The 23,465-nt window shown below is 41.2% G+C and overlaps 1 protein-coding gene across 2 annotated transcripts in view; it reads right to left on the reverse strand.

The window, feature by feature from the left end:
* Nucleotides 1-23,465, reverse strand: part of ccnyl1 (cyclin Y-like 1) — a 62,681-nt gene that overhangs the window by 37,009 nt on the left and 2,207 nt on the right. The window contains exons 1-2 of one of the 2 annotated variants that reach the window (XM_072578575.1): nucleotides 6,207-6,269; nucleotides 5,510-5,598 (exon numbers count right to left, since the gene is read on the reverse strand). In XM_072578575.1, coding sequence (XP_072434676.1) covers nucleotides 5,510-5,531 — 22 coding nt within the window. In that variant the 5' untranslated portion in view covers nucleotides 5,532-5,598; nucleotides 6,207-6,269. Of the gene's footprint in view, nucleotides 1-5,509; nucleotides 5,599-6,206; nucleotides 6,282-23,465 lie in introns of those variants that run through there. The other variant, XM_072578574.1, reaches the window with a different exon arrangement.

Raw genomic sequence — 23,465 nt, forward strand, 5'->3', positions numbered from 1 at the left:
CAGTCCCGATCCACTACTACCTTCTGCTTGGTTGAGATCATTCTCTAATGGAACAATTTCTCCTTTAACTTTTCATCCTTCCTCCAAATAAAAGGCATGGCTATAGCTGGTCTACTCATTCAGTGAATAGTAGATTTATTATTCCAGTCCAACTTAGGCTTCCTCTACAAGATGTTTTTCCAATGCAACAATGAATTGTGATGATACTGTGGCTTTAAGTGGTGTGCCTTACCCTGCTTTCTTTTCGAGAGAGATGGAGGGACAGGTGACATGCAGTCTATGGGAAGATAAATGACTTGAGAAGACTTGGGTCTTTTGTTTAAAAAGCTAGAACAATAGAAGCAGTCTGAACAGGTGTGGTCAAGCTCCCACGCAGGGATCTTTGCTTTAGCTTTCAGCAGTTGTTGCTATGGTCTCAGCAGGGTTGGAAAGCAGTGAATCTCTGCTGACTGCTACACTCTCTCTCTCTCAGAATTGATGTTTTCTTCTGGATTGGAGGACTGCATGTCAGACAATCTGTTTTCTGTATTTGCCTTTTGCCCAGGGTATGTTTATGGGATGTTACTACATTGCAACATTTACTGTTCAGTTGTAAAATAACTATTGGAAAACCTAACAGAATAACAGTTTAAATTATTCAAGTTCCTCTTTCTTTCTACAGTGTTTGAATAAAGTGTGCTTTGCTTAATGTTGAGAAATCTGACCAATTGAATTGCATCTGGAACACAGCACCTCACATTTACCTTTAAAAATAAGAAGAAGTTAGGGTCTAGGCTACTTTCCGAACATATTTTGAGGGGGTTTGTACAGGCCCTTTATAGAATGTATACAGACTGCTTCCTGCCCAAACTGGAAAAAAAATGTCAATTTTACTTCCAACTTCCACCTTTCACTTATCTTAACCTGGTGCATCACATATTCTTCCCTTCGTTGACTTCGGTCTCTATTTCTAGGGGATAGGTGTCTATGAATATTTATGACAAACCCAGACTCCACAGCTACCTCAACTCCTTACACTCCATTTCCTTTTAGGACTCTATTCCATTCTCGTTTTTTTCCCTGTCTCTGCCATGTCTGTTCCTAATTTATAGCAAAAGATCACAGTGTCATGCAACTAAAACGATATATTGAACAAATTGCATGACACTGATCTTCTGCTATAAATTCTGTGTCTTATAATCCTGTCTTCAGAGTTACCTGATGAAGGAGCAGCGCTAAAAGCTAGTGCTTCCAAATAAACCTTTTGGACTATAACCTGGTGTTGCATGATTTTTAAACTTTGTCCACCATCAGCACCTCCACATCACATTCCCAATTAAGCTAGCTTCCCTGACAGTGCATCTCTTTTTCACCAGAGAAGGATTCCACTGACAGGGCTCTGAGCCATATCTGACCCACTTCTGTTCTCACTCTTTCCCTTCTCCTCCCTTCCAGAATTACGATAGGATTCTCCGGATTCCTACTTTCCACCTCACCAGTCTCATACTTAAAGGGTGATTCTCTGCCTTTTCCAGACTTATAACATTTTGTTACCAGCTAACACATCTTTCCCTCCTCTCTCCTATCAACACTGGGGCAGTTCCATCCACAACACCCAGGTCCACTTTTCAAACCCCAAACATCTCACCTCCCTCCTACACCATGTGCCCACACAACAACAGAAGTTATAAAACCTTTGCTTTGAATTGTGCAAGGCCTCAAAAACTCCATCTAGGTGAAGTAACAACTTACTTGCATTTCTTTCAATATATTCCATTATAGTTGTTTCTCACAGTGCAGTTGCCACTCTGCTAAGGAGACGAAACATAGACTGGGTGCTGCTTTAGTGGAACACCTCCACTCTATCCAAATGAATTACCACTTTCTGGTTGCTTGACATTTTAATGCATCATTTGCTCTCACTCTCACAATTCTACCTTGGACCTTCTTCACTGAGCCCAGCAAAAGCCAGCAGTTCAATTCCCTATGAGGTACTTTACAGCTTCTGAAACATTTGGTTTAATAATTTGAGACCATGAACTCTGTCCTCCGTTTCAATATTTTCTGCTCAAACGTCTATCTTATATTTTTACATCGAGATGACCTTCATTCTGCTATTAACATCCTCTCTCTCATTTACAATCATTACCACTTCCTTTGCATTTTGTTCTAATTCCTTTATCTTTGATCGCCCTTGCCCTTTGGAGCTTTTCCAGCACTTTTGATTTTACTTCGAGTTAAAGCATCACCACTGAGCTTGTTTACAGGATGATTGCCAGCACTTATCATTCAAGTTACAGCCTCCACTGACCAACGCAGCAGAAGACAAGTGCTCATGACATTTATTGGAAAAATGGCATAGAGCTGAGAACCACTGTCCTGTCTTGATGGCATGCTTTACTATCCAAACATACCTGACAGAAACTGATGCTGATACCATAATCACTTTGTTTGGAAGGGTAAAAGCTTCAAAAATGTTTTGATGGATACGGGCCAGGAGCAGACAGGTGGAACTAGTTTGGGATTATGTTCAGCGTGGACCGGTTGGACCGAAGGGTCTGTTTTTGTGCTGTGACTCTATGATTTCTATTTCCCACTGCCTCTTTCATATTTTGAATTTTCACTGTTGTGGCAAAATGCACTTAAAAACTTTAATCAGGTTAAACTTTTCATAAAGACAACAAGCATTTTTTAGCCTGAACAACAGACAACACTTTTTTTCAGAGGCGTACAATCACCAATCACCAGATCTTCAGAATGCAGAACTGACGGGTTGCTGTACTGCCAGGAGTGCCAACTTGTGGATGACACGTCAAACCAAGGTCCCATTTGCCCTCACGCTTGGGCATTGAAGATTCCTCAACACAGTTTTGAAGTTGAGAAGGGGAGTTCTCTGCAATACCCTTGGTAACATTTAGCCCTCAAGCAACATCACTAACATGAATTATCTGGTTTGCATCACAATTTTGTCTGTGGAATGCTGTCTACAATCTGGCTGTTACATTTCCAATATTACAACAGGAAGCACTCTTCAAACGTACTACAATGTTTGCAGAACACGGTGGAACATTCTAAGTCACGTAAAGTACAGTGTAACTGCAAGTCATTTTTTCATTAAAGTGGTGCAATCTTAGAACATACTGAGGGGCTTAACTATCTTGGTCCTTAAAAGGTATAAATGAATTTGCCTGGTCAAAGATACAATCCAATATGGAGGATAACTTAAAACACAATTTACAAGCAAATTGTCCTGAAAGACCAGTGGCTTCCTAACTACGGTATGAATACCCCAGAGACATGAGAGATATTACTGCAGGATATGCAACAGACATTGTCTAAAACTGAACTTAAAAGGTCCAGTTTAAACTTGCAGATTATTTTCTCGTTCAGGTTTTTTTGAAATGCTTTAATCTATCTCTGCAATTGCACGTGCATTTGATAAAAGAGAAAAAAAATCTGCAGTGGACACGTTTGGTTTGCCTGGATATTTCTTAAATGCAAGGGCACATCTTTGGGATGATTGTCTGGTTTCTGCTGGGGCAACAGTTGTCTGTCAGAAACCCTTTGTTCCGACTCTAGGGTTCCTAGAATGGGTCAGAGCTTTCCAAAAAAATCCCTAACTCTTCTAACCTACCTAGCAGTCATGGAGTCATACTACCTCAGTTGTCCATGCTGACCAGGTCTCCTAAGCTGAGCTAGTCTTATGTGCCTGCATTTGGCCCATATCGCTGTAAATCTTTTCTACACATGGACCCATCCAAACATCTTTATCATAATGAAATTGTCCTTGCCTATACCACTTCCTCTGGCAAGTGCAGCAATGGACTGCCTGTGAGACCGTCACCTATGCTTACCTAGCATTTTGCCTGGAGAAGTCAAGCCAAGCCACTGGCCTCCTGGTTTCCTTGCAGAGTCAGATCATACTAATTTAGGCAAGAATTTCAGCGCACCCTGACATTTTTTTTTTAAAAAGCCTAATTTTCAATCTCATTTGAATTAGAAAAACAACATATCATTCCCCGAAAATTCCACGAAAGAAACATCAATTACTTTTTATACTAATTTAGGTATCATGGCACCAATGTTGAGATGGGTACAGTGAGAAAGAAAAACAATGACGTTGATGAAGATGCAACAAAATAAGCCGAATAACAAATTTAAACAAAAGCTTTTATTCACAGGTCACTCGTAATGTGAAGAAACGTGCTCCATGGTACTTCACAAATGGAAGCTGCCAAGGAAAGCTGTGCAAGTCATTGAGTAAGAGACAGGTAAGGCATGATCAAAACCTGGCATTAAAAGATGCTTTCTGCAAAGACCATTAAAGGAGCAGAGTCTGACAGTCACATAAGGAGAGGTTACAGAGCAAGTGAAAACCACTGTCAAAGGATGCAGCAGTGGTGATTCAGAATGACAGCTGTAGTTGGAGAAAAAGGAATCAATCATAGGATTAAAGGATGCTGTTAAAGGTTGCTGCAAAAGGTGCAGCAAGACTATGACGAATTTGTTAAAATCAAGCAACTTCAATTTAATATTTTGAGGGACAACAGCCACTGTAGATCAATAATGAGTAAACTGGACATTGGGTAGAAAAAGATTTTGATGCTTTTGACCAACAGGAATTTTTGGGCGACAGAAAGGCAATAGATGATCAAGTCGAAAGAATGGACAAGGCAAAGATTTTGTGGCAGAGGAGTAGCAATGTTGCAAAAGTGGAAATAGGTGGCATGAGTTCTCAGGAAGTGAAGTATTTAAAGTTGCCACTTTAATCTTTAACTGTTCCCAAAGCATGCATAAAGTGGTAGCAGAAGGCGATCATTCCCATTGTGAAGTCACTGGCAACAAACAACTGGGATGTTAGTGAAGAGTTAGGCACAGAAGGCTAACAAAAGGGAGCAGATTTTGGACTGATTTGAGGAGGAACTTCTTCACCCAAAAGGTTGTGAATCTACGGAATTTCCTACCCAGTGAAGCAGTTGAGGCTACCTTGTTGAAAGTTTGTTATTGTTCAAAAATCTATCTTTGTCTTAAAGGAATTAAAAGTTATGGTAAGTGGGCAGTAAAGTACAGCCAAATCCACAAAAAGATCAGTCATGAGCTGACTGAATGACAAAGCAGGCCCAATGGACCAGAAGGCCTACTCCTGCTCCTAGTTGTTACGGTGTTATGTTTAAAAATATTGTTTTCATCCAAATGTGGAATGCACAAAACTTTGTGTTCTGAGCTGCTTAAGACTTAGGCGATGACCCAACACTCACCTCCTTAAAGTAATAGTGAGTAGTGCTGGCACAGACACTGAAGATGTTGTAACTAGGATTTGAATTTGAACATTTTAAACATTATTTGGCCAGTAATTGAAACTATTTAAAAATATCTGTTGGCAGAGATCTGCTGGCAGTTAATAAATCAGGAAAAATATATGCAATTGGATTGGGTGCCTCTGCCTTGGACTAACCTGCTTCAAAAACCTTTAAAAGTTAATAACTCTTAATTTGATTGAGTTAAGTATCAAGGTTAAGAATTTATTTACCTTCAGAGTTGCTGGTCACCATGACCCCCAGGTTGCTGATATATTGGAACCTGCGGTCCTGGTCATATCCTTATGGATGACAAACAGCTCTAAAAGGTAAATAAGCAAAAATAACCTTCTCATTATATCTCAGCAATTCATAGGGAACAAAGGGGATAACCCCCTTCTTCCACCTTCGCCAAGTAATTTTGGGTAGCGCAGTACTTAATGGAAAAGAGTTGCATAGGGAAGACCAATAAAACTGTTCACCACTGAATTAAAGGCAACCCATTCACCCTGCAGGTTAGAAATCTTTAGGAACGTAGCTATAAAAAGGTAATATTTCTTATCACGTGGAAATTTGAAAGTTGGTGAATGAATATTATGGATAGTGTAGCTTCGGTGGTTGGAAATAAATCACAACATATTTCTTGCAGGAATAGGATAATTACTCCAGAGTGAAACAGTAGTTAGCTATTGCAATGGTGACCATGAAACATCCCTCCACATTGATACATGCACAACATTACTCTGGTGGACAACGGCCAATGAAGACATGTGGATATTACGACATTAATGTGGCTCATACATACTCACTGTCTGAAGATTCCTGTGGTATAGTGGTAGTGGGGCCAGGAGTCATGGGTTCAAGTCCCATCTGCTCCAGAGATATGTAATAATATCACTGAACAGACTGATCAAACATATCTATACTCACCATCTGGCTGGGACTTGCTCAGGAAGATGGTGCTGGCTCTTGGATGGTCAGATGGATTGGATTCTAAGTTCATATCTAGAAAAGGGAGACAGAGGAAAAGGTAACAACTGCATCTCATGTTACAACAACTGAAGAGCTTTTACAAAATTATAAATTTAAAGAAAATATTTCTGTTTGTAGAGAAGACCAAAACTGGGGGCATTTACAATGAGGTAGTGGTTTAAAAAAATCCAATTATGAATTCAAAGGTAACTTTAATCATTCAAAATGCTAAGAAAATGGAATTTGCTACCATATTCAGCAATTTGTGAAAACATAAATGCATTTAAGCAGCAGCCACAGAAACACGAGGGAGAGAGGAAGAAAAGATATTTATACTGTTAGATGAAGTAGGGGTGGGAAGATGCTCAGGTGGAGCTTAAACAACAGTACAAAGCCGAATGCCTGACTTCTGCACTGTAAATGCTACAGAATTCAATGCAAATGGAAAATTTCCATGCAAGTTTTCTCACACTTTATTTCCTGTCAATTTTCTCACAATCCCATCCCACAACTCACAGTAAACGGCCATGCTTGGTGTCCCACAGTCTGTATTGGTTGCACAGAAATATCAGGAAGACTAAAGTCATCGTCTTCCCTCCTCATTTCAAAATACTACTTCCTAGAAAACAATTTTATCTTGCTCTCTGGCAACAGTCTTAAGCTGGACCAGACTGTTTGTAAGCATGGTGTTATACACAATCCCAAAATGAGCTGCTAGTCATTTTTCCATGCCATCATCAAGACCACCTATGTTAACCTTCATAACACCACCCTGACTCTGCCCCTTGTTTTAGCTTAACTGTTGCTGAAACCCTCACCTCTGCTTTTGTTACCTAGAGACTTAAGTATTCCAACACACTCTGCAATGGGCATCAAAATTCTAATCTCGGGAAACCTGAGATCAAGCAAAACTGCTGTCCATGTTTTTACTAACATCAAGACCTATTTGTCATTCACTCACTGACCTACAATTGGCTTCCAGTTAAGCAGTGCCTAGATTTTAAAATAATTCTCTCTGTTTGCAAATCTCTCCATGATCTCGCTCCTTCCTGATCCCTATAATCTTTTATAGCTCCACAATGTCAGTGCTTATCGAAGTCTTGCTTCATGAACCGCCCTAATTTCACCAAATGTTCATCACTGGTGATCAAACCTTTAGCTAATATAGCCTGCAGCACTAGAATTCCTTCCTCAATTTTTCTGCTTCTCTTTCACCTTAAAAACCCATCACTTTGATTAGGACTTGGTCCTTTTGTCTTAATATTACCTTAAACGCCTGGAGTCAAGTTTTATTTTAAAGAGCCTAAGAAGGGGCTACAGACTTTAAAATAGCTCAGTTAGTCACATTTTTGGCCGAGTCAAAAAAATTGCCAGGCCAAAAAGAAATCAAGGCTGACACTCTAATGCAGTACTGAAAAGGCTGCTGTCAAACATGCCTTATTTTAGACGATATGTGAAACAAGGGCCGCAGCTGTCCTCTTCAGTGGAAATTGAAAGTAGTGCTTGGAATATTCTAAGTACAGCAATATTGATCACTCACACACCCACAAAGAAACAGATTACTTGGAAATTTAACACATTGCTGTTTGCGAGGTCTTATGTACAAAGTAGCTTGCATGCTCAACTGCAAGAAAAACCACACCTAGACTCATTGAGAGGTACACCACAGAAACAGACCCTTCAGACTGACTCGCCCATGCAAACCAGACATTCTAAATTAATCCAGCCCTATCTGCCAGCATTTGGCCTATATCCCTCAAAACCCTTCCTATTCATATACTCACCTGGATGACTTTTAAATGTTAGAATTGTACTAGCCTCTACCACTTCCTCCAGCAGTTGATTCCATACACACACCACCCTCTGCATGAAGAAATTGCCCCTTATATCCCTTTTAAATCTTTTTCCTCCCACCCTAAACCTATGCCCTCTAGTTTAGGACTCCCTCCCACTAAGGCCCCGCCCTCCCCCCCAATGCTAAAAGACAATGTCTATTCACCCTATCCATGTCCATTATGATTTTAGAAATCTTTCAGGTCACTTCTCTGCCTCTGACGTTCCATGGAAAATAGAGTCAGCTCTAGCCTATTCAGCCTCTCCCTACAGCTCACACTTCAAAAGTATTTATGTAATGACAGGAAGAGAACTTTAGAAAAGGAATTGTCTGTGCTAAGGTAGAGGCCTCATTTGTCAATGTGGTTCTGCAAAAGGGCAGAATTGGACCAGTCCAGAGATCTAGGAGGATGCTAGGGCAGCACTGCTGCCTCACAGCACCAGGGTCCCAGGTTCAATGCCAGCCTTGGGCGACTGTCGCTGTGGAGTTGGCATATTTTCCCCGTGTCTGCGTGGGTTTCATCTGGTGCTCCGGTTTCCTCCCACAGTCCAAAGATGTGCAGGTTAGGTGAATTGGCCATGCTAAATTTCCCATAGTGTTAGGTGCATTAGTCAGAGGGAAACGGGTCAGGGTGGGTTATTCTTCGTGGGGTCAATGTGGACTGGTTGGGCCGATGGGCCAATTTCCGCACTGTAGGGAATCTAATCTAATCAAACAATTCGATTGATCATTTGTATATAGCATAGTTCAAATTGCAAAGCAATTGGACTGATGGGCGTTACCTATGAGTTGACAGAGAAAAATTGAAATTTGCACCCTACCCACCCCTCCCCTTAGTGCAAACTTTGAGTCAATTGGACTTTGGAACAGAAAAATGATTTGGCTTACTGATCATTAATTTAATAGGTCACTTTAGTGGAAAAATTAAACGTAATGTTACAAGTACAAGACTTTCAGGAATCATCTTTTCTTCCAATAATTAAGTAGCACTTGCCAAAGTCAGATCCTTTTGCCTCAAGATACACAAGTTATTCATTTTCATGTAGTTCGTCTGCCCAGAGAACTAGGCATTTAAAATAATCAGGACACACTAGACTTCTCAATTATCTTAGATAAAGACACACCAAACACAATAAAATTTCACATCTGAACTGCTATACAAACACAAAAATGGCAAACAAAAATATACAAGAATACCCATAATGGTTTTAACCATGAATTTCTGATTTGTCACAAGTGAATTTATTTGCAAACAATCGGTAAATAAAGATGTTTTTACAAGATGAATTCAACATTCTTCTCTTTTTTTTTCCCGGTAGCTACTTCTTCCTCACCAACCCTCCAATCAGCAGAGTTTCGCTGCAAGAACTCAATACTGTTCAGACGACGGGTTTTGGAAGGGCTTCTAGGTTCATTTCTAGGTTCCTTCTTTAATTCGGTTAACACCATGCTTCATAAGATTTGATTCTGTCTTGGTCAATCAAGGATCTCACGCAATCTGAACTGGAGTTCTCTGATGGATTTTTAATGCAAGGTTCAATTCAAAAATAGTAGCAAACAACCCTTACCAGCTGGTAATCATCTAACCACACACTACAGAGGAAACATATGATTTTGCCTGAGAGACGTAAAAGACAATTAGGAACAGATGCAGCCCTTTCAACCTCAGAGGGCTGGTGCAGACATAAGGGGTATCCTTCTGTACTATCAACATTCTGTAATTCTGTGAGCGAGCCCATACTGCCATTTAAGTGACTGATTTGTACACATTCTGCGACAACATGATACTTGGAAAAGTCAGAGTGGATAAAGAGTGAAACTGGAAAAAGCACAGCAGATCAAGCAGCATCAGAGAAGGGAGTCGATATTTCAGGTTGGAACTTTTCACCAGGACTGGTTGCGGGGGGAAAAGGGGGCTGCGAACTAAATAGTGGGAGGAGTGTGAGGCAGGTAGGATTGGTCAGTGGGAAGGGTGGAGTGGATAGGTGGGATTGAAGATGTCCAGGTAGGGTCAGGTTAAGGGGGCAGGGTGGGCCTGGTATGAGGTGGAGGGGGCGGGGATGGAGAGATTTGGAAGCTGGTGAGTTCTATGTTAAGGCCGTATGGTTGCAAGCTCCTGAGGTGGAAGATGAGGGGTTCTTCCTTCAGCTTGCGCATGGCCTTGTGTTGACGTGGAGGCGGCCTATTGTCGGGGGAGTTGAAAGGATGGCAACCGGAAGATGGGGTTGATTGGAGCAAACCGGATTTGAGCTCCACTCCAGGTATGCTCACCCACAGTAGAACTCAGCTATTGGTTCAGATAAGCCGAAGATTGTCACTGTTAGTCTCCAGGGAGAAAGTGAGGACTGCAGGTGCTGGAGATCAGAGCTTAAAAATGTGTTGCTGGAAAAGCGCAGCAGGGTCAGGCAGCAACAAAAGAACAGGAGAATCGACATTTCGGGCATGAGCCCTTCTTCAGGCTTGGTCCCCAACCAGGTTATTTGGGGAGGGTTAGTGACAGGAAGGTAACTACTTGAAATAACAAATCCAAATAAAAAAAGGTCCACATAAAGGATGATCAATGTTGCAGCAGCCTTACGAAAGAAACAGAACTGGAAAGACTGAGGGGAAATTCAGAACTTAGTACCAGGCCAAGGCATGCCCATCATTGGTGAATTGGTAAGTAGAAGGGATGCACAAATTAGAATTGGAAACTTTAGCTTAATAAACGTTAAATAGGTTGCAAGTTTGCTCGCTGAGCTAAATGATTTGTTTTCAGACGTTTCATCACCATGCTAGGTATTATGAAGATGCAGGTACTGTACCTTTAAGAGAGAGTTAAAAGCTAGCAAAAACTACCTGACATCATCAAGTGTTCTGGAAAAAGATAAAATGTAACATGTGCTCCAGCTAATCGGGTAGCTGGTTGCCTAGAAACGACAAAACTGATTCGAATTAGGCCAGTTTAAATTATACCCTGAAAAATACTAAACTCCAATCCAGTTTGAATTTCATATACTGACAATCTTAAAAGCTAATTACACAATCCGATGCTTTGGAGGTATAAAACCAGGGAAAACAGAACAGTTAGGAAGAGTACTGCCAAGCTACCAGCATGTAAAGTCTGAAAAATAGCTCTCTTACAAAAGGTACCTTTATCGTTCAATAACCTGTGCAGCAGAATCTCCAAGAAGAAGAAAAGATGGCAGGAATACAGAGAAAACTGAAAGCTGTCTGGTTTTGAGATAAGTAGTTTTATTTTGTAAGTCATATTTGAGTGTTTTATAGGACTAGTATTATAGAAGGGAAGGTAAAAGATAGGTTAGAGAGGAGTTGTAAATAGTTGATTATTCTCTGTTACACTTTAAGAAATACAGTTGTTAAGTTTTACTTTAAATAGCTCTTGGCTTCTCAAATTTTCACAAACTACTGCACGGGATAAATCTTCTCTATGTTGCTGGTTTACAGTAAGCAAGAGAGTTTACCCAGTGTCGTAACACTAGGTAACATCATCAGTGAGCCTCCCGTGTAAGGTGGGTGATATCATTTCCAGTTCTTTTTCTCAGAGATTGGTAAATACGGTCCAGATCGAAGTGTTTATTGATGGAGTTCCAGTTTGAATGCCAGGCCTCTAGGAACAAGTAGACAACACACCCAGGAACTCTAGCTACACTACCATACAAAGACACCTTGGAGATGACTACCAGACGACTTGACCCGTTGGCATCATGGTAGCTCACAAACCTACCAGCACACCGCAACAACTCTGATCAACCTAAAGGATCCTATACCAACAACTGTAGTGGTGAATAAGGTGAATGAATTTGCTTCATGACTTTGGATTTTCCTTGCTAAAAACTGCTCCTGAATAGCTACACTGGCAATGATGCAACAGTGTGGAAAATTGTCCAATCCATGAAAAGGACAACTTCAATCAAGCCAATTAATGACCCATTCATCTGCTCTCAGTAATGAGAACAATGGAAAGTGTCAGTGACAGTGCTATCAAACTTGTGGTTCTGTTCGCCGAGCTGGGAATGTGTGTTGCAAACGTTTCGTCCCCTGTCGAGGTGACATCCTCAGTGCTTGGGAGCCTCCTGTGAAGCGCTTCTGTGCTGTTTCCTCCGGCACTTATAGTGGCCTGTCTCTGCCGCTTCCGGTTGTCAGTTCCAGCTGTCCGCTGTAGTGGCCGGTATAAATGCCGGAGGAAACAGCATAGATGCGCTTCACAGGAGGCTCCCAAGCACTGAGGATGTCACCTAGACAGGGGACGAAACATTTGCAAGACAAATTCCCAGCTCGGCGAACAGAACCACAACAACGAGCACCCGAGCTACAAATCTTCTCCCAAACTTTGAAAAGTGCTATCAAACAGCATAATAATTGGCTCATCAAGGCTCAGTTTGGATTCCACCAGGGCCATTCAGCTCTAGATTTCATTACAGGCATGGTGCAGACAAAAGAGTTCAACTCCAGAGGGAAGTGAGAGTAACTGCTCTTGATGTCAAGGTAGCACTTAATCCAGTGTGGCATCAAGAAGCCCTAATAAATCAAAAGTAAAATGGGAATTGAGTTAAAACCTGCCACTGCTTGAGACATAACCAACACAAAGAAAGATGGTAGAGGTGATAGTTGCTGGAAGTCAATCTTGGAGCTCAAGGGCATCATTGCAAGAGTACCTCAGGGTAGTGTTCTAGGTAGGCTCAACCATGTTCAGTGATTTTTTTCTCCATCATAAAATTCATAAGTGGGAATATCTTCTGGAGACTGCTGAATCATAGAGATGTACAGCACGGAAATAGACCCTAAGGTCCAACCCGTCCATGCCAACCAGATATCCCAACCCAATCTAGTCCCACCTGCCAGCACCTGGCCCATATCCCTCCAAACCCTTCCTATTCATATACGCATCCAGATGCCTGTTAAATGTTGCAATTGTACCAGCCTCCACCACATCCTCTGGCAGCTCATTCCATAAACGTACCACCCTCTGCGTGAAAAAGTTGCCTCTTAGGTCCCTTTTATATCTTTCCCCTCTAACCCTAAACATATGCCCTCTAGTTCTGGACTCCCCCACCCCAGGGAAAAGACTTGAATTGCATGCAATATCCCAACAGTGGCCAGCTGCAACATGACCTCCCAACTTCTTTATTCAATACTTTTTGACTAATAAAGGAAAACATACCAAATGCCTTCTTCACGATCCTATCTACCTGTGACTCCATTCTGAAGGAGCTATGAACCTGCACTCCAAGGTCTCTTGGTTCAGCAACACTCCCTAGGACCTTACCAATAAGTCCTGCTAAGATTTGCTTTCCCAAAATGCAGCACCTCGCATTTATCTAAATTAAACTCCATCTGCCACTTCTCAGTACATTGGCCCATCTGATCAAGATCCCATTGTAATTGGAGGTAACCTTCTTCGCTGTCCACTACACCTCTCATTTGTGTCATCAACAAACTTACTAACTATACCTCTTTTGCTCGCATTCAAATCATTTATATAAATGACAAAAAGTAGAGGGCCCAGCACCGATCCTTGTGGCACTCCACTGGTCACAGGCCTCCAGTCTGAAAAACAACCCTCTACCACCATCCTCTGCCTTCTACCTTTGAGCAAGTTCTGTATCCAAATGGCAAGTTCTCCCTGTATTCCATGAGATCTAACCTTGCTCACCAGTCTCCCATGGGGAACCCGGTCTAATGCCTTACTGAAGTCCACATAGATCACATCTACAGTTTTGCCCTCAATCCTCTCTGTTACTTCTTCAAAAAACTCAATCAAGTTTGTGAGACATGATTTCCCATGCATAAAGCCAAGTTGACAATCCCTAATCAGTCCTTGCCTTTCCAAACACATGTACACCCTGTCCCTCAGGGTTCCTTTCAACAACTTGCCCACCACCGAGGTCAGGCTCACTGGTCTATAGTTCCCTGGCTTGTCCTTAATACCCTTCTTAAACAGTGGCACCACGTTAGCAAACCTCCAGTCTTCCTCGCCTGTGAGTGTTCAGTACCACTTGCAATTCCTCAAAAACTGAAGCCATCTGTGTCTGCATGCAACAAAACCTGTACAACGTTTAGTCTTGGGCTCATAAACTGGGCGATATTAATGTCAATCGAATGTCAGGGAACCATCACCGACAAGAAAGAAAAGGAGCCTCTGCCCTTGACATTCAAAGGTAAGACCATATTGCTCATGCTGAACCCCCCCACCCCCACCCCAATAAATGGTGTGGGAATCACCATTGACCAGAAACTCCTATGGACCAGCCACACAGATACTGTGGCTACAAGAGGCTGGGAATTCTACAACCTCCCTCCAAAGCCAATTTACAATCAACTAAACGTTGAGAGTTTAGCCCCTGCATGCTTGAGCCCTTTAGTTTTAGTACCCTGATTTGAAACGGCAGTAGGGAGAAAAGCTCAGGATAAGAGATGGTGCTGCTGGTTTATGCTGTGGCAAGGAATAATCGGATGCTTGGAGTGTGATGGAATAATCTCTACTTGGTGGATGGGTGCAAACACCAACAGCACTCAACAACCTTGACAACATCCAAGACAATCCACTTAATTGGTAGTCCATCCACAACCTTCAATATTCACTCCCGCACTAAAACATAATGGCAGCAGTGTGCACCGTCTACAAGGTGCACTGCAATAACTAACTGAGGCTCCTTCAATAACACCTTCCAAACCTATGTACCCTACCACCTAGAAGGACAAGAGCATCAGGTGCACTGGAACATCAGCTGTTAGGTTCCATTCTGGCGTGGAACTATATTGTGGGTCCTTCACTGTCACGGTCACCTTAAAACTCCCGAACACTATAGGTGCATCTATATCCAAAAAGTATCAGTGAATCAAGGCAGCAAATCATTACCATGCTCAAGGGCAGGTTAGCAATGGGTGATAAAGGGCAGTGATGCCAATATTGTGTGAATGCAACATCAAAGTGTGATTCAACTTTCTGACAGTTGTACTTGGTGGGTAAATATCCTAAGATGCAAACTGGAGTGGTTCTACATTTCAGGTCTGAAGGCAGCTCTTCCTAAAGGATCTGACAAAGTCTAAGCAGCTAGAAGATAAGAAAACAATAGCCTATGATCTACAATCCAACTCCATGAAAACAGCTGGATTTCCTTATCAATGCTCTTCACACTAAATTCCCACATGGCTCCAAGCATCCGATTATTCCTTGCCACAGCATAAACCAGCAGCACCATCTCTTATCCTGAGCTTTTCTCCCTACTGTCGTTTCAAATCAGGGTACTAAAACTAAAGGGCTCAAGCATGCAGGGGCGAAACTCTCTCCCTTGTGCTTACTCAGGACTGCAGGGTATTTTATACCCACTTCCTTTAAGGGTGAGCCTTAGCTCAGAGGTAGCACTCTCGCATCAGTCAAATTGAGTTCAAGCCACTTTAACTGCATATCCGCGAATAGTGAAATAGAAAATAAATATTTATTCTACACCTGGCAGAGAGCTAGAAACTCAACATGAGTAAGCCAAAGAACAGTGAGCTTTCAGATTTAGCAAGTTAAAAGTAAAAGCAGCCTGCTCATAACTTTCATTTGGGCCTTCCCATACTGCTCCTCCAGTTTTAAATCAAAGAAATCTGTGCAGAGAATGTAATTTAGGCCACTGCTCAGTTAACAATGTTATCACTTACCAATTCAAAAACTATTGTTCTTGCCCATTCTCTATATTTTTACTCGTTTCTTAATTTTACTGAGTTTATCAGGCCCATTTTAACTCCTGACACTTCATGGCCTAGTTTAATCTTCTGAATTCGAAAAGCATATCTTAATTTTGTTTATTTATATGTGAAAAAAAAATCAATGGTCTCTGATGGTCAGGCCAACTCACCTGTTAAAGAACAAAGCAAGAAAAGTTTGAGAGCATTTCTAATTCAGATTATGTGATCTGTAGTGAGTGAGCTATCCAGAGCACTTGATTGAACGCTATACAGAGGTACCGCGGTTATCTGAATTTCAGATCATCCAAAGATGATTTCAAGGTCCCACAAAAACGTTACATCAAAGTAGTAAGCCTGTTCAACTTACCTACTGAAGAACATGTGAAAACGCTGGCAAAAACAAAGAAACGCAATCAGCTCAAGCATCAGCGACTAAATGTTTTTTAAAAGGTAAGGGTTGTTACACAGCTCTTTGCAAAAGTAACTGTTTTACATTACTGTAGAGGTATTCCCGTCACCTTACAGAGCCATTTAATTTTTAAAAAGGCCAAGAACTTAAACACATACGCAAGGCACTGCTCCTGCCTTTCTACTGCGAGACTGCGTTCCCAGAAACTGACAAGTGCTGTTGCGGTTGTAGAATCTGTTCAGGATCTTGTTTAATGCTGTCTCTATGACTCTTTGCCAAATGATAACTACTGCTGCATTTTAAAGAAGTTTTCTCATGTTATCATTGCTTTATTTTGTTCATCATGTGAAATCAGTGTCCTCTTGCGCTCAATACATTAAAATTATAGATTTAAATAAATTCACCAGTAGCGCATAGTGTTAGATCAGCATGACTTTCCTTGTTTCAGGTAATACTGATTATCCAAATAATCAATTATCCGAACGAAATAGTGCCTGCCCATCTCATTCGGACAATTGAGGTTCCTCTGTAATTGACTCCAGCATCCTGCTACAGAAAGAGAAAGGAAAATTGTACACGGCCACTGCTTCATCCCTTGAAATGCACGTGTATAGATGTAAAGCTGGGATGGGGTCAGGCTCCACAACGATGCACTGCAGAGGTTCAAGGCAGCAGCTCAAGGGCAAGTAGAGAAAAGCAATAAATGCTGGCTCGCATCCCATATAAGAACATTAAAAAAGCTTCATGCAATCTTTGGGTATTTGGCTGAGTGTCAAAAGGTCACAAACGAAGAATAATCTCGGTTTCAGGTTGGGAGAGCTCTCATTTCAGAGTCAGATTTGTGTGGTTCAAATTTCACTCCAGCTCTCACCCCATCGCATTTCTGCCACCACCACAGTGGAGACCAACTGACTCAATAGAGACCAAGTGATAAAACATAGACTTGGGACAACTTGGCCCAGGAGTCTATGCTAGAGCAATTCCAGAGGGTAGATAAACAGAATGTTTCTGCTTTGCAGGGGCCAAATTCCAATACGGAGTTCGAGAGAATCCTCTTTACCCAGAGAGTGGTTAGGCTGTGGAACTCACTACTCAAGCGATTGCAAAGAGTAACCTAAAGAGGTTAAGTGCCCTGCCATTCCAGGGTTTAAAATATTTACCTACTTTAGAAAGAAAACACACCAACTAATCCCCATAGCAAAACATTCTGTGCTCTCACAACTCATAAATCCCTATCTGGAGGCATTGCAAAAAATAAAAAAAAATTGCACAATGACCTCTTCATTGTTAGTTCCACCACTGGAGAAAACAGCCTCTCTAAATTCATTCTTCATCTGGTCAGTTCCTAGCAGAAATAGCTTTAATATCCCAGTGTTGTAATAGATGTTTTCCATCCCACACACTAATCTTGTGAATCTAAACTGTCTGCTCTCCAAGTACTGGCCTAAATGGGGCAGTTAAACCTACAGACAGGCCTCTCACTGTGGCCACTACCATTAAGGAATTCAGGAGAAAATTCTTTACACAGGGAGTGGTTAGAATATGGAATGCAATACTGCAGGAAATAGTTGAAGTAAACAGAGTAGATCCACTTAAGACATGAATAGATAGGTAATGAGGGAGAGAGGGGATATGGTGAGAGGGGGAGATAAAATAAAACAGAAGGATACAACAAGCTTATCATAGCTCTTTGCTTTTCCTTCTGGACACACTGCACCACTTTATCCACCTGTACTTGCACATTAAAGCAATTATACATTCCCTGATTGGTTAACTGAGTCATCAGGAAACTTACTCACTTCTTAAATAAATTGTTATTTCAGACAATCCCAGATACTCTGGTACAAAGACAACGAAAGACACAAAAACCTTTAACACCCTGAACAAACTAACCTTACAACCTGGTTGGTTATTTGCTATAATAATACTGATAGTTACTCAAGAAGCAGACTGGCAAATAGACAGAATTTCCACACATTTCCATCAACTCACAAGAAAAAGCTGACATGAAGGGTCCAAATGAGCCTCCTCCATTTTTCTTCATCTATTCCTACTACCCGTTTATCCCTTTCTGCCTTCTGGGTACACACCCACCTTTAGGTTACTCTTTGCAATCGCTTGAGTAGTGAGTTCCACAGCCTAACCACTCTCTGGGTAAAGAGGATTCTCTTGAACCCCCTATTGGAATTTGGCCCCTGCAAAGCAGAAACATTCTCTCTTTATCTACCCTCTGGGATTCCTTCACAGATTTAAATATCTCCACATGGTCATCTCAGTAATTTTTTGCCACAGAAAATAGGCCCACACCATTGTACAATTGTCAGAAAAGAGGCAATGTAAATCTTATTCTTGAGACTGTGCTTAACCTAAGACTGTGAGCCCCAGTTATGGGTTTCCGAGTGATCAGGAACATTCTTCCTGCATCTACTGTGCACGGTACTGTTAGTATCTTGTAGGTTTCTACGAAAGCCATTCTTCTGAACTCTAGTAACCTATTCTTAAACGATCCTGTCTCTTCCTGTGGGGAGTTGGGGACACTGTAAAGCATAATTTTTCTATAACACAAGGTTGCACAAGAACGCAATTGCAACAAAGGGGGTCTATTATTATTAACCTTTATTAATATCCTCTGCCCCTTAGTGTTTCTAAGCTCAACACATACAGATTCTACTTCAACAGAGCAAATATCCTTCCTCACAATTGCATTAATTTCCTTTAAAATCAACAGTGCTACACCACCTCATTTTCCTTCTCTCCTACTTTTTAAAAACTGAAAACCCATGGATATTCGGTTCCCATTCCTGGTTACCCTGCAGCCACATCTCTATAATTCCTAATAGATCATACATACCCATTTAGATCTACTTACGTGACTAACTCATCCATTTTACTGTACACGCTCTGTACATGAGTGCATAAGGGCTTAAGGTTCATCTTTTTAGCATTCTTACTCCCAACCACTGCGGCCTTGCTTAATTCTTACCCTTGAATTCTCAGCCTTTCATGTTTCTTAAATTTCCCATGCTTTTCGGAGAGTCTGTGCAGACTCAGTGGGCTGAATGGCCTTTTTCTGCCTTGTAGGGATTCTATAATCAGCTGTATGCTAACACTGGTTAAGGTACAGCTGGAGTAGTGTGCACAATTCTGGCCACCTCCTGATTAGAAAGATGAGATTGCACTCGAGAGCATAAGCAGAAATACAAAGTATATTGCCTAGACTAGAGAACTTTAATGGTTGCCTTCTTTGAAACAAAGGAGGTGGAAGGGAAATCTAATAGAAGTGATTAAGATAAAGTGGACAAGTAGACCTATTCCCCATGGATGTGGGATCCTTAAGGGGATGTATAGATATAACAAGGTAAAAAACACGAGGTTTAAAGGCAATTTAACAGGAAATCCTTTCATCCAGGGGGTGACAGGCATCTGGATTTCAGTACCTGAAATGGTGGTAGAGATAGAAATCTTCAAATGTTTAATCGAGTTTCCACGTGGACCTCTATCAACCCACTGGCTTACACTTCAATATTCACTTGAAGAACTGTATCCTACAAAGTTCTGGACCAAAAAACTGAAAATGGGATGAGTCAGAGGTGTATTTGCCAGCTGGTGCAGAGATGGACTGAATGGCCTCCTCCTGTGCTGTACATTTCAATGATTCTGTAAAGATACCCGAGTAAAGCCTTAAAGTCCTGCTTTTGCACTAATATAAATAACTCTGAAGAGTGCAAAACTGCTCTGTGGGTTTAGCGCACTTATAGAATCCCCCATACAGTTCAGGTATCTGCACGCATTGCCAGCACACTGCTCACATTAAGTGCGGGAAGACAACCAGAATCTGAACTACGCCTTGAAGTTAAAACTAATCATCACCATACAAGAGTGGAATTTACATCCCGCAGTCTCAGAATGACACAGAACACCAGCTGCAGACTTTCTTTTACCATACGTATTATCTATACGGAACTGGATCATTTGGAAATAGCCCTCAGCTTTCCCCCCCACTCGCCCGCCCTGAAATTATCGCATCACTGACTGCAGTGACTGAAATACTACACAGTGGATAAAGTTACTGAGAGAGAAAAAAATGTCTCTCACCCTGAAACAAGACCGGAAGCAGACAGTAGCCTGCCCTTGACTTTTAAAACTCAAGGGGAGAGATTTGCATGATACGCCTGTTCTCTCTCTATTTCTCCCATCCAATCAGAAGAACAAATTCACCTCTCAATAACAACCAGACATACATTTTCTATCATTCTCCAGTTCTAGGAGTAGTTGATCACCACATCTCCAGCATCAACTGAATTCTATAATCCCTAAACCAACTTAACATTCAACCATACAACAATATTCAGTCGATTTTTATATGCATTATTTACTGCACTGTTGATAATACATCCTTTAAACACTTTTCACAGAAAACTGTTACGTATTTGCACGGGTGTCTTCCATCTAATTTTTTCTGTATTATCTCAACATAGTCTGAGGCCTGTTAGACAGTTTTGAAACATCTGTTTAGTAGCATCTTTCACACCATTAGGATGGTCAAAAGTACTTCTGTCAATGTATGTTACCTGATGTATAACTACAGTTGTCATATAATCAAGTCCAGCAAGTTACTGTACAGCAGCACTCTATGTTAAACGTCAAATTAATGATGACCAATTAATCTATTTTTGCTGGCTTAAATAAGGGAGAAAGTTCACCCTAACCATCTTGTTTGCCTTACAAATACCACCTTGGAGTCTGCTGCATCTATCTGAACAGGAAGGCTTCGCTTAAGGAGGCAAAACATACAGTTTAATGGGTCATCCAAAAATGGCATGTCTAGCAGTGCCTTTACAAATGTAGTCACTGATGTAATGTAGAAAACATAGCAGCCAAGTCACAAAAGGTAAGGTGGTATGTGAACCCAATTTATCCACTCAAATGGCTTGAACCTTCTAACTGAGAGACCAGAGTCTGAGAAACTGAATCAAGCAGACACCTGCATTGGTTTCATTCAATCAGTTTTCTTCTGTCCCTGGCAGCTTCCTATTCTCACAATTGCATCAACTCAAGAGAGAATCAAACTAATACAAATGACAGTTCGAGCCTATTCTCAGTTAACCAGGCATTGTTTCATTAAAAACTTAGCATTATTGCACAATTAGAATGGTGTCTTGTAGTTTTAAAATTTTTCATTAAGTCTAGTAAGAATGTAAAATTGCTCCTTATCAACTAATTTGCCTTCTTAGCTCCAAGTTGACCCATGAATACTGCACAGTATTCAGTCATTATACAAGCCGATCAAAAATATAAAAGCACTTTCAGGCTAGCAGTTCAAAATGTCAGCTGTGGCTCAGTGTAGCATTCTCATCCTAGCATCTGAATATTGTAGACTGGAGTCCTGCTCCAGAGATATGAACACAAAATCTAGGCTGTCACTTTAGGAAAATGATCCAATGTCAGAAATGCAAACTTTGGGATGAGATGTTAAACTGAGGCCTGTGTAAAAGATCTCATGGTAGAACAGCAGGGGAGTATTCACTGTTTAACATTTATTCCTCACCTGTCTCCAAACTCAGATTATCTGGTGACTGTCACAATTTTGTTTATAGGACCCTACTATATGCAAATTATCAGTCGCAACTTTTAAAAGCACTCCGCTGGCTGAAGTGCTTTGGGACATCTTGAGATTGTAAAAAGGTACTACAGTAATGCAAGACATTTGTTTTAACAAAGAACTAGGATTACGGACATTAACCAAGTGCTGCTGGGAGCACATTGCCATCAGTATATCCTGCAAGATGCTACAAAAATACTCTGTTGACAACAATTCACTGTCAGGCTATTTATGACACACACACACACAATTGCTTCTAATAGTTGCCTTTCAGGAATTCAAATCATGCATCATTGAAATTTGCTTACATTGGAAGAAATAGCAAATCATACCACAATAATACAGAGAGGGTCATTTAAAGTTGTGTGTTGTGTATACTTACACACTAATCAGGCTAAAATTCATGGATCATATACGTGCTCAATCTTAAGAGTGAAAAGGGTTAAAGAAAGCAGAAACCCCAAATACAAGCTTTCTATGGACCAGAATACGCTCTAATCACTGAGTGAGTTTGCGATAACTTTTCACCTATAGATACAAAACATTATCATTCACCAGGTTCTTATTTGAAGGCAAATTTGCCATTCAAATTTCTTCCCTTGTGTCCTGAATCTATTAATTCAAGTTGGGTGTAGAGCCTGAAGGACATCAGCCAAACTCTGGTATATTCTGTCCAGTGACCCATCTTCATGTGTGAGTCATATTAGTGCTGAACAACATTCTATTAGAGCCTTAGAGAGTCACCAATGTCACAGATAAACTCAGTCCTGACCTTACCCAGAACAAAGAAAGGACAGCAAAACAAATTCGTTTTCCTGTCCCTGTGTATTCGATTCATGTACCAGATACTGACATGTGATTTTAAACCAACACTAGAGCCTAGCCTCTGACCTGCTCCTTGAGCCACAGAATTTGTATGGCTGGTCAAACTCAGTTTCTGGGATCTAGGATGCTCAGAGTGGAGGATTCACCAATAGTAATGCCACTGAACATCAAGGAGCAATAATTATGTTCCTTTTTTTGGGGATGGCCTCTACCTGGCACTTCTGTGATGTACGTTTTGCATACCACTTATCAGCCCAAGACCCAATTTCATCCAGATCTTGTGGCATCTGGACACAGAATGCTTTGGTATCTGAGGAGTCATAAATGATACTGAATATTGTGCAATCAATAGCAAAATCCCCAAGTCTAACCATTTGCTTTAAGGGCATTGATGTGCAGATGAAGATAGCTGGGTCAAAGACACTATGTGAGAATCTCCAATGTCCTGAGACAGATATGATTGATTTTCAACAACGATCTTCCTTTGTGCCAAGTACAACATCAAGCAGCACTGACTTTCCCCAAGATTCCAAAAGAATCTACTTCTGCTAGACCTCCTTGATACAATATTCAATCAAATACTGCCTTAATGACAAGTTTACATTTCCAGACACATGCACTCAGTGTGGTATGGTCCAACGGGAGCTCTTAGTCATGTGGTCACAGACCTTTTTTTATTCACTTGTGAGCCATGGGAGTCCCTGGCCAGCATTTATTGCCTGCCCTTACAAAGCGGCCTTCTTGAACTACTGCTGTACATATGCTGTAAGTGGACACGCAATACTCTTGGGGAGGGAATTCCAAGAAATTCATTTAGAAAAATACTGGAAAGCACACCTGGATAAGGTGCAGAATCAGGGCTCAGCAATG

Source organism: Chiloscyllium punctatum, chromosome 10 (assembly GCF_047496795.1).
Source record: "Chiloscyllium punctatum isolate Juve2018m chromosome 10, sChiPun1.3, whole genome shotgun sequence".
In the NCBI taxonomy this organism is placed as follows: Eukaryota; Metazoa; Chordata; class Chondrichthyes; order Orectolobiformes; family Hemiscylliidae; genus Chiloscyllium; species Chiloscyllium punctatum.